Below are 12,361 nucleotides of genomic sequence, written 5' to 3' on the forward strand. Positions count from 1 at the left end.
AACAATAAGTTTAAAGTTTAAATTAAGTCTCTAAAATCAAATAGATCAATATATCCCCAAGCGACTGGGAAAGCGTGAGCGGTCAGTTATATACAAACGCAAGCCAATCACTTGGTAAAGCGGCGCGGCGACACAAATCTAACAAGGCATTACTTCCCCAGAGCAAAAGACAAGGAGCAATTAGGAGATGCAAACGAGAGTAATGAACAGATAAATAATATCAAGCAAAGCTAAAATGCTCTCAATGCACACCAAAACAAACTGCTACAATATGTTGTTAAAAAATAGATTTGCTCGAAAATAAAGTAGCCTATCGTGTCAGACATGCACATGAAAGAACAACACACAAAAAATGAACCTGCTGGAAACAAAGTTGCAAACTTTAGAAGATGAATTGGACCAGCAAGAAAACAGAATGAGACGAAACATGAGAATACTGTCTGTACCAGAAGACGAGGAAAAAGGACACCTTTCCAGCTACGTGGTCAAACTGATAGCAGAGGAACTTGCTGTGGATATTGCACCAGAGGATCTGGATTGGGCGTGAAACAGAAGAACGCTAAATATCCCTGCATGGTAATCTTCAAACTGGGGGGAAACGAGATCAAAATCCACAGCCAGTCCATTCGATTCGTCTCGGACCTGTCTGCTAGGCTGAGGAGAAAACGCAAGGAATACATTCAGATCAGACAGTCAGAATCAAATCTCAACTCTGCTTCCCGGCAGTGCTGTAGGTATGGAAGGGAACGGAAAAGAGGGAAAAGCGTAAATGAAATAAAAACAGTATAAAACTTTATTGGGAATGAGGTGTTCTGAGAAGAGGGTGAGCTATTTAAAAACTATGTACAGCTGCACTAGGCTACATACGGTGATGCCTATGATCAGTTTATGGTAAATTGAGATAATATTATTTCCCCCTCCCCCAATAAAATATATAATCTATTTTCCCCAAGTAACTATTCTTCTCTAGGAAGTAACAATAGAAGTAGCCGATGCTAATGGGCTACATGGACACTGAAAATATAATACAAAAGGGAAAATATAGGAATGTAAATAACTATTTGGTCCCGCTTTTTTTTAATTGCCCCCTATGAAAGCTTCATAAAGCCTTCATATAGGCATCATAACACTACATATTTGTGAAGCATCTCATCTATAACCATATATCATGCTCTATAAAGATTCATAATGTGGCATAACTGTTTGACATATTTATACATCTTTTATAGAGCATGAAAGGCTTTGTTAAAGATGAAGGACTCTTTTGCCCATTTATGCAGTGCTTTGACCCTATATCAAGGAGTTTGCAGTCTAGAAGACACCTCAAATAAAGATGGAACCAACTGTTCTATGGATGTGTGTGTGTTTGGGCGTGCGGGTGTAGGTGTGTGTGGGTGTATGTTTGTTGCCTGTTCATATGAAGTGGGAGTGTGAAGGAGTGCTGTGGCATTAAGCTCGTTTGGAGGGATAGGGGGTGAATGACGGGTGTGGATGAATGGTGTGTGTGAATGAAGGAGAATGGATGAGCAGCAAGTATGTAAATCATCTGAGAATACAGGGAAAAAAGGTTGGGACAGACTTGGCACCCCCATAGAGGTGGCCAGAGGGGACAATGGAAGGGAGGTTGAGACAACTCTGTCTGCAAGGATGGGAGGGTGAACCAGGCAAGGCAGTTTGCCTGAGTGGGCAAGGATGGGAGGTGTGACAAGTTTGGTGATTGACAGGTGGAATAAAGGGGGGTGTAGGGGGAGGAAAACTGGGAGGGGAGGTTTTGAGGGACAAGTTTGGCTTGGAAAAGTGGGAAGAAAGGATTAATCTATACTACAATGTAATTTTATTTATTTTTGTGTCTTGCAAACCTGCTGCAAAATGAATAAGAGTTCTGGACAAATTAGGAGGACAAGTCATTATTATTCCTTGTTTGCCATTATAGGTCAATTCCAATGGTGGTTATTGGCGAGAGTGGAGGGATAGGGACGGGGGAGCTGGGAGGGCATCAAACACTTCCCTGAGGTACAGTGAGCTCCAAACATTGGGACAATTTTTGTTGTTTTGGCTCTGTACTCCAGCACTTTGGATTTGAAATGATACAATAACTACACCGCTCAAAAAAATAAAGGGAACACTAAAGTAACACATCCTAAATCTGAATGAATGAAATATTCTTATTAAATACTTTTTTCTTTACATAGTTGAATGTGCTGCCAACAAAATCACACAAAAATGATCAATGGAAATCAAATTTATCAACCCATGGAGGTCTGGATTTGGAGTCACACTCAAAATTAAAGTGGAAAACCACACTACAGGTGGATCCAACTTTGATGTAATGTCCTTAAAACAAGTCAAAATGAGGCTCATTAGTGTGTGTGGCCTCCACGTGCCTGTATGACCTCCCTAAAACGCCTGGGCATGCTCCTGATGAGGTGGCGGATGGTCTCCTGAGGGATCTCCTCCCAGACCTGGACAAAAGCATCCGCCAACTCCTGGACAGTCTGTGGTGCAACGTGGCGTTGGTGGATGGAGCGAGACATGATGTCCCAGATGTGCTCAATCGAGCCAGTCCATAGCATCAATGCCTTCCTCTTGCAGGAACTGCTGACACACTCCAGCCACATGAGGTCTAGCAGTCTTGCATTAGGAGGAACCCAGGGCCAACCGCACCAGCATATGGTCTCACAAGGGGTCTGAGGATCTCATCCCGGTACCTAATGGCAGTCAGGCTACCTCTGGCGAGCACATGGAGGGCTGTGTGGCCCCCCCAAAGAAATGCCACCCCACACCATGACTGACCCACCACCAAACCGGTCATGCTGGAGGATGTTGCAGGCAGCAGAACGTTCTCCATGGCGTCTCCAGACTCTGTCACGTCTATCACATGTGCTCAGTGTGAACCTGCTTTCATCTGTGAAGAGCACAGGGCGTCAGTGGTGAATTTGCCAATCTTGGTGTTCTCTGGCAAATGCCAAACGTCCTGCATGGTGTTGGGCTGTAAAGCACAACCCCCACCTGTGGACGTCGGGCCCTCATACCACCCTCGTAGAGTCTGTTTCTGACCGTTTGAGCAGACACATGCACATTTGTGGCCTGCTGGAGGTCATTTTGCAGGGCTCTGGCAGTCCCCCTCCTGCTCCTCCTTGCACAAAGGCGGAGGTAGCGGTCCTGCTGCTGGGTTGTTGCCCTCCTACGGCCTCCTCCACGTCTCCTGATGTACTGGCCTGTCTCCTGGTAGCGCCTACATGCTCTGGACACTATGCTGACAGACACAGCAAACCTTCTTGCCACAGCTCGCATTGATGTTCCATCCTGGATGAGCTGCACTACCTGAGCCACTTGTGTGGGTTGTAGACTCCGTCTCATGCTACCACTAGAGTGAAAGCACCGCCAGCATTCAAAAGTGACCAAAACATCAGCCAGGAAGCATAGGAACTGAGAGGTGGTCTGTGGTCACCACCTGCAGAACCACTCCTTTATTGGGGGTGTCTTGATAATTGTCTATAATTTCCACCTATTGTGGAAATTATTGACAATTTATTGTCAATCAGTGTTGCTTCCGAAGTGGACAGTTTGATTTCAAAGAAGTGTGATTGACTTGGAGTTACATTGTGTTGTTTAAGTGTTCCCTTTATTTTTTTGAGCAGTGTATTTGTATTTGTATTTATTATGGATCCCCATTAGTTCCTACCAAAGCAGCAGCTAATCTTCCTGGGGTTTATTATGGATCCCTATTAGTTCTTGCCAAGGCAGCAGCTAATCTTCCTGGGGTTTATTATAGATCCCCATTAGTTCCTGCCGATGCAGCAGCTACTCTTCCTGGAGTCCAGCAACATTAAGGCGGTTATATCCAATTGAAATATTACATGACATTACATTTCATAACACTTTATCCAATACATTTAGTGTGTTCCCTCAGGCCACTACTCCACAATCACATATTTACAATACAACATCCATGTATGTGTGTCTGTGTCTCTTCATAGTCCCGCTGTTCCATAAGATCTGTTTTCTAAATCAGATTCTACTGCTTGCATCAGTTACCTGATGTGGAATAGATTTCCATGTTGACATGGCTCTATGTAGTACTGTGCGCCTCCCATAGTCTGTTCTAGACTTGGGGATTGTGAAGAGACCCTTGGTGGCATGTCTTGTGGGGTATGCATGGGTCTCCGAGCTGTGTGCTAGTAGTTTAAACAGACAGCTCGGTGCATTCAGCATGTCAACACTTCTTACAAAAACAAGTAGTGATGAAGTCAATCTCTCCTCCACTTTGAGCCATGAGAGATTGGCATGCATATTATTAATGTTAGCTCTCCATGTACATTTAAGGGCCAGCCGTGCTGCCCTGTTCTGAGCCAATTGGAATTTTCCGAGGACTCCCTTTGTGGCACCTGACCACACGACTGAGGTTAAAGTGAAGACCGTTAGATTTTATTTAAGGTTATTGTCATCCATATCGGGTGAACTGTTTAGAAATTAGAGCACCTTTTGTACATTAGTCCCCTCACTTATGTGTATTAAAGTTTTCTAAAGTTTAGTATTTGGTTCCATATTCCTTGCGCGCAATGATTACATGAAGCGTGTGACTCCACAAACTTGTTGGATGTATTGCTGTTAATTCTGGTTGCGTTTCAGAGAATTTTGTGCCCAATATAAATGAATGGTAAATAATGTAGTGTCATTTGAGTTACTTTTATTGTAAATAAGAATAGAATATGTTTCTAAACTCTTCTACATTAATGCGGATGCTACCATCATTACGGATAATCCTGAATGAATCATGAATAATGATGAGTGAGAAAGTTCCAGTTACAAATATCATACACCCCCGTTGTTGTAATGGTGAGAGGTTAGCATGTCTCGGGGGTATGATATTTCTACATTTGTAACTTTCTTACTCATCATTATTCACAATTCATTCAGGACTAAGGGTGCGTTCATAAATTTGCTCTGGCTATCTACTCCGATTTCAGAGCACTCTCCTCCGAGTGTGCAAAAGCGCAGAATAACTGACGCTCAACACCCCTTGAATATGGCCGGTGTCAGTAAACCTCAGCGAAAAAGCGTAATTAAATTGTTGCCAGGAGCACAGTTTAGTCACCAATGCTCTGGATACAAGGAAAACAGCCTAACCAGCTCTGCCATGGAGAGTAAAATGGACAGAGTGAGGTGTTCTCTCACTTTCGGGCTCCCAAGTGACGCAACGGTCTAAGGCACTGCATCTCAGTGCTAGAGGAATCACTACAGGCCCTGGTTTGATCCCGGGCTGTATCACAACCGGCCGTGATTGGGAGTCCCATAGGACAGCACACAATTGGCCCAGCGTCGTCTGGGTTAGGGGAAGGTTTGGCCGGGGTAGGCCGTCATTGTAAAATAAGAATTTGTTCTTTATTAACTGACTTGCCTAGTTAAATGAAGGTTAGCTTGGGTGCTTGCCTGCCGTTGTGAGATCAGAAACCTGGATCAACCCTACTCCTCTGCCAGAGCGTTCAGTATGCTCTCTGAACGCTCCGCGAGCACAACGCTCTTGAATTTCCAACAAACGAACAATCCGACAATTTACAAATGCCCAGAGGGCACTTTGGCATTACAAACACACCGTAGGAAAGTTAGATGCACAAATAGCTGTGTGTTTGTGTGCAACTCTTAAGAGGCAGCTCTGCATTTTCAAGCTGTTGGCTACGTCCCTTTTCAACACACTAACACAATACACGTAAATCTACATTTAAAAGGGGAGGGGGGGGGACGACTCATTTGAGATTCAAAGCCTTGTCACAATCTGCGTCAATTACGCAGACTAGGCAATTTACACAGAGAGCAATTTGATCAGTCAGTCAAATACACGTGATAGTTGCTTTGATGATCAGAACGTGCATAGATGTATGTTAAGGACACTTCCATGAACAAGTGTTGGAACACATCCAACTACGTCGACCATTTTAATTGGCTGATGCAGAACTTGTTCCAGGATATAATCTGATGAGACCAGCGACAATTTAGTGTTATGTCAACTGCAAGTAAATCAAACATTTTTACTGGCTGATACTCATTTTGAGCCGCAGAAAATATTTACATTGAAATGGTTACGTCAGAGTTCTATACTGTAGTTACAGAATGACTTCATAAAAAAAAAAAAACATCATGGGACATAAATATTATGTGGTTAAAAATAAGTCAGCTATGATAAGTTAAAAGTCATCAGACAAACCTGACTAAACTATGTTGACATGTACTGTAGGTGTTTGGGTATATTTAGTAAGTGTATATTGGTTATAATATCGTGTGTATGCAGAATAAGGTGAGATCAGATGTGATGTATACTAAGAGTCTAAATGAAAGGCTTAGAATGAAGAGTTCCATTTTGTGTTTATTAAACATAAACCAGATTTAAATACACCATATGAAAACCACACATACACATCTCAACTAATAATCTGAATGAATTTGATAAATTGCATTAATTTTCTCATGAAAAGTGTCTTGGGAAAAAAATTAGGTAGTTGAATGAAAGTAATTAAATAGGCCATTGTGAACATCATATAGCCCACACAGTACAACCACAACATGTATCAGACTTTGTTGGTGTAACGGATGTGAAACTGCTAGCTAGTTAGCGGTGGTGCGCGCTAAATAGCTTTTCAATCGGTGACGTCACTTGCTCTGAGACCTTGAAGTAGTGGTTCCCCTTGCTCTGCAAGGGCCGCTGCTTTTGTGGAGCTATGGGTAACGATGCTTCGTGGGTGACTGTTGTTAATGTGTGCAGAGGGTCCCTGGTTCGCGCCCGGGTATGGGCAAGGGGACGGTCTAAAGTTATACTGTTACATTGGCTTATATATCTACCAGGTCTGGATGCAGTATTCTACCAAGGAATATTCAACACTGATATCTGTTCCTCTCGATATTCCAAACACATCTATGGATCTATTCTGCTGACAACAATGAAAATTAATCTTTGTCTTTAATGCAGAGTTTGATCTAAACATCAGAAGCTATCGAGTGAAATAGTTACTTTTTATGTTATAGAGTGAAATGTTTTTTCTGCTGGTGTAGCCTGAGGTAGCTCCTCTCTGAGAACCTCTTCCCGCAGTGTGTACAGGCAAATGGCCTCTCTCCGGTGTGGACCTTCAGGTGCATCTTTACATGGTCCTGGCGGGAGAACCTCTTCTCACACTGGGGGCAGCTGTAGGGTTTCTCACCTGTGTGGACCCTCTGGTGCCTCTTCAGGTCACGAGCCTGGGCGAAACGCATTTGACACTGGGTACAGCTGAAGGGTTTCACCCCTGTGTGGACCCTCTGGTGGATCTCCACCTTCTGGGGGCTGCTGAAGCCTTTGTTACAGAACATGCAGTGGAACCGTTTCTCTTTAACATTGCCTGATGTGGCTCCCCCTCCCTGAGCCTGGGCTCTAGTCCTGTCGTTTGAGTTCAATACCGGATCGAAAAGGACATGGCTGGGTGAATCGGAAGGCCCCATCGACGTGGACACTGGGTCGCGATCCCTGAACTTGTGTATAGGAGAGTGGGTCACAACGGTTGGATTTGTCTCTAAGCTTTCCCTATAATCTAAGAAATCTCTGCCCTGTGAGTGTCCATCTCCAAGGTGACTTTCTGCATTCCGTGTGGGAGAAGCGTCACCCTCCACTTTCACAGTCACCTCATCTATGATTATAACCTCCCTTTTCTTATCTAGGTACCCTTCAGAGTATACACCACTACTGTACTGGTTCCAGCCCCCTCTAGACAGATCAGTCTGTGTCTCTATACACAAGGATATGTTTCCAGGATCCATTTCTGTAGAGTAAGAACAAGACGGATCATCACCACTAGTGTCTAACGCATCACCATCTCCACGGGAATTAACCGTTCTTTGGCTCTGGTGAAATACGGGTAAGTACTCTGAACCGGGAGCAGGAGGACAGCCCAGTGTCCCCAACCCCAGTCTCTCTGGGTCTGATCTGTGGTCAGATCCTGTGTGTAAGAGCCTTTTTGTTACAGTTAAAGTATTGGAGTCTGTCTCTGACTTGAGGACGGCGTTCGGCGTTCCACTGACCTCAGTGATGCTGCTTCGGGTCCTGGGCTGCGCTGGGGCGGTGGTGGGTTCCTCCATGGCTACAGAGGGCGTTCCAGTCTGGATGTCTCTGCTGTGCCGTGGGTCTTCCTCTCCTTCAGACCTCTCCATCTTGACCCCAGGACCTGCAGTCTCTGCATCTGCAGACTGACACAAAAAGAGAGGAGGTTATTACCGGTAAATTTCTAGAATTGGATAACAATGTCATAGGGAAGTCTCAAAAGCTCCCCTTTGGCAGATGTACATGTAAGCAAGTGAATAGCTGAGGTGAGCCTTTCTGAAATAAACGGGCCACATTAGATTACAAAGTAACTGTAATTTTTATGCAACACTATTACACTAACCTCTATCATGATAACATGCTGGGTTGAGGTTCCACTCCCCTCATCAACAGTAATTGGTTGGTCATCTCTCCATGAATTGTGCTTCATTGGCTTAACAAAGCTCCTGTGGCCTCCAGTGAGACTTCCTTCACCTGAGAAAGTGATTGGGAGGGGAAAAAAGGAGGTTGTGTTGGCTACTGTCTGCTCAACGGTATAGACCCTTTTCTGTGTTTGCAAATACTTCTGCATGAGGGCGAAGAGTGCAATTTGGTTGCAGAACATGGGGAAGTTCTCATTTTAAGGCTTGTATGAAAGTCCTACTTAATATAACAGTGTAAGCATATGACAACCCAAAAATCAATGGCTCTGGTTATAGTAGCCTCTTTTAGAATCTGAGGGTGAAATACTTCCACACTCATCTCTAACATGTAGGCTCAGCATTCCTGACCAGTCTCGTTACAAGTCAGAATGTTGAACAAACTTCATTTCAACTTACTTTAGTTGTTGTCTGCTGATTTTGTCCCTATGTCGGTGATAATCTGGTACAAAATATCCACAGGGAAGTGTTATCAAACCCCGGCCTGCTGATGCAATTCACACTTGACCAATACTTGGACAATATGGCCGAGCATAACCGAACGGCAAAACACTTCCAGCTGATGCCGAGGAAATGTGCTTCGGTCAACGTACGTGTCAAGAGAATGAAAATACAAGTGACAGAACCTACCGGCGCCGCAAAAAGTAGGGTAAACAACCCTTTCCTGTGGATACCTTATCTCCTACTGCCAAAAGGACCAACAGCATGAACATAAGGTAAAGTGTAAATATAATTTTAATAAACATTCTGGCTTGTAGAGACTACTGCATCTTTTCATGGTTACATTAAGACACCATGGAGCCGGCACGAGATATGGGTCAGTGCAGTACTCGAGATCTGACCTTTATCCACACTGCTTCATCGAGAAGGTTGAAATAGTGTTCATTTTCCCAGAAAACTGCCATTTTCGTCCTCATGCTAGCTAGCATTAGCCATAATGGAATTGCATGTCACGTTGGCTGTGATACACTACATAGCCAAAACTGCTCGTCGAACATCTCATTCCAAAATCATTGCCATTAATATGGAGTTGGTCCCCCCTTTGCTCCTCCACTCTTCTGGGAAAAGCTTTCCACTAGATGTTCGAACATTGCTGCATGGACTTTCTTCCATTCAATTTCAACCACAAGAGCATTAGTGAGGTCGGGCACTGATGTTGGGTGATTAGGCCTGGCTCACAGTCGGCGTTCCAATTCATCCCAAAGGTGTTCGATGGGGTTGAGGTCAGGGCTCTGTGCAGGTCAGTCAAGTTATTCCATACTGATCTTGACAAACCATTTCTGTATGGACCTCACTTTGTGCACGGGGGCATTGCCCTGTTGAAACAGGAAAGGGCCTTCCCCAAACTGTTGCCACGAAGTCAGAAGAACAGAATCGTCTAAAACGTCATTGTATGCTGTAGCATTAAGATTTCCCTTCACTGGAACTAAGGGGCCTAGCCCAAACCATGAAAAACAGTCCCATTATTCCTCATCCACCAAACGTTATAGTTGGCACCCTGCACTCGGGCAGGTAACATTCTTCTGGCATCCGCTAAATCCAGATTTGTCCGTCTGACTGCCAGATGGTGAGACTTGATTCATCACTCCAGAGAACGTGCTTCCACTGCTCCAGAGTTCGATGTGGCGAGCTTTACACCACACCAGCCGACGCATGGCATTGCGCATGGTGATCTTAGGCTTGTATGCGGCTGGAAACCCATTAAAGGTCAAGTACAGTGGCATATCCTATCCCTGCATTGAGGTATGTTTTCCGACCATATCTTGTGCTGGTGTCTTAATGTAAACATGATTGGAGCCCCCCCAAAAAGACACAATAGTCTCTACATTCCAGCATGTTGAATAAAATGTTATTTACACTTACTAACCATGACTGGAGCCCCAGTGCAGCTCATTGTAAACAATAGTAATAGTAGGGTCGGTATCGTCTGGCAAGATGACCTGTTTTTATTCTCCATCCAAGTCGTGTGCATTTGTTTAGAATATGATATTGAATCTTTGCGCTAGATGGCTCGTAATCAGGGAATTTGAAATATTGCATACCATCTAAAAACTGACCAAGACCCAATTATGTGTAACATCTGAACACGTGTGCAGGGAGGAAAGGGGCAATTAAGTTTATGAACGACGACAGCCTTCTGCAAAATATACCTCTTGCCATTCCTCTGTGTCGGTCGAGGAACTTGACACTACTGGGACGACTTGCCAGGGCGCGCTCTCGCATTGTCCCCTCTGCGCGCTCCCGTGCCATCTTCAGTTCCAGTAGTTGTAGTTTCCTCCGCAATGTCCTGTTATCTTTCTGGCTTTGAGTTATTTCCAAACGAAACACTGCATAGTCGTCGTCTACGAGTTTACAGATCTCTGCCACGGCTGCATTCGCCAGCACCTCCACGATGGAGGCTATTTGAGTGTGAAAAACCATATCTTTACAGTTAGCCATTGTTAGCTAACGTGATCAGCTACTATACCTAGTTAGCGTTACCTAAATAATATCTATTAACCAAGTCCTGGCATCAACGCGAATTTTAAATTACATTGAGTAAGTATGTGACGCTATGCAGTTAAAGGACTGATATTGAGTTTAATGGTGATAATAAACGTCTAAATAACAATGCTAACGTGGAAATAGTTTTTTTTTTTCACTTCCGTTTACACTAAATAGAAAGGATCTTATTGGTAGGCGTCATAGCTCAAATGGGTGTGGTTAAATTAAAAAGGTATGCGCGCTGTTCTTTGAAATACGGTACTGTTTATAGAGTGTGATTGCGATCTGTGGATTTGCTGTTTTCACGTGTCCATTAACTCGTGACATTCCTGGATTACTCATTAAATGAATACAGTCGGATTAAATCAACAAATACAATAGTCTGATGAAAAAACGTTAATGTTACATGTAGTGGTGTTGTGCAATTGTTTAGTTTTGTGTTAATGCAAATTAATTACTTAAAAATCATAATGTGATTTTCTGGAGTTGTGTTTTAGATTCCGTCTCTCACAGTTGAAGTGTACCTATGATAAAAAATTACAGACCTCTACATGCTTTGTAAGTCGGAAAACCTGCAAAATCGGCAGTGTATCAAATACTTGTTCTTTCCACTATATATATATATATATATTTTTTTTTAAAGAGCCGTTTGGGAGCCAAAAGAGCGTCTCTTTTTGGTGAGCTAAGCCGAATGAGCCGGCTCACTGGAAAGAACTGGAATGCCCATCACTAGAAACCAGGCCCATCCCCTGGGGAGCCAGACCCAGCCAATATAGACCCAGCCAATATATATCCCCACTGTATATAGGTTTTGTATTTTTTCAAGTCAAACAGTTTGCGATAGTTTGACAATGATTGGTGTTAAAACAACTCTAATTAAACTATTCAATGAAATCATACTCTACCTTTACCACAATGTATTTAAAAATGCATTGGTTTATTATGATAAAGAATGCTATTAAACATTTGCATTTAAAGTAGAACTTTTTATGTATATTAAAAAAGTGCATATAAACCTAACCATTCAAAATTAATACAATCTGAACAGCACAATAGAATACTGCACCATATCAAAGAAAAATAAATTACAATATGCAAAACTGCAGCATCCCACAAATTGAAATGAATGTAAGAAAGAAGGATGCTATTACCCATGTGCATTTAAAGTACAACTATTTTAATGTATATAAACAAAGTGCATATAAATGTAACAATTCAAAAGGAATACAGTCTGAAAAACATAATAATAGAATACTGCACCATATCAAAGAAAAATAAATAATGTGCAAAACTGCAGCATTCCACTTAAAACATTAAACTGGTCCCTATTTTCTCTCTTTATTGCCATGTTATAACCAGCAGCACACAGCAATGCTGACCATATTTTGCTTTT

General features: G+C 43.0%; 2 protein-coding genes across 7 annotated transcripts in view; one reads left to right on the forward strand and one right to left on the reverse strand.

Annotated features, from left to right (window-relative positions):
* LOC118361903 (gastrula zinc finger protein 5-1-like) overlaps nt 1-12,361 on the forward strand; it is a 388,384-nt gene that overhangs the window by 305,677 nt on the left and 70,346 nt on the right. The window lies entirely within an intron of this gene.
* The window catches only part of LOC118361889 (zinc finger protein 235-like), a 274,869-nt gene that overhangs the window by 49,287 nt on the left and 213,221 nt on the right, over nt 1-12,361 (reverse strand). The window contains exons 1-3 of one of the 4 annotated variants that reach the window (XM_052485279.1): nt 10,635-11,541; nt 8,409-8,539; nt 6,345-8,211 (exon numbers count right to left, since the gene is read on the reverse strand). The exons of 1 other annotated variant lie outside the window; for it this stretch is intronic. In XM_052485279.1, the coding sequence (XP_052341239.1) occupies nt 7,015-8,211; nt 8,409-8,539; nt 10,635-10,923 (1,617 nt within the window). In that variant the 5' untranslated portion in view covers nt 10,924-11,541 and the 3' untranslated portion in view covers nt 6,345-7,014. Of the gene's footprint in view, nt 1-6,344; nt 8,212-8,408; nt 8,540-10,634; nt 11,542-12,361 lie in introns of those variants that run through there. 2 more of the 4 variants (XM_052485278.1, XM_052485280.1) reach the window with 2 other exon arrangements.

This window comes from Oncorhynchus keta, chromosome 29 (assembly GCF_023373465.1).
Source record: "Oncorhynchus keta strain PuntledgeMale-10-30-2019 chromosome 29, Oket_V2, whole genome shotgun sequence".
Lineage (NCBI taxonomy): Eukaryota > Metazoa > Chordata > Actinopteri > Salmoniformes > Salmonidae > Oncorhynchus > Oncorhynchus keta.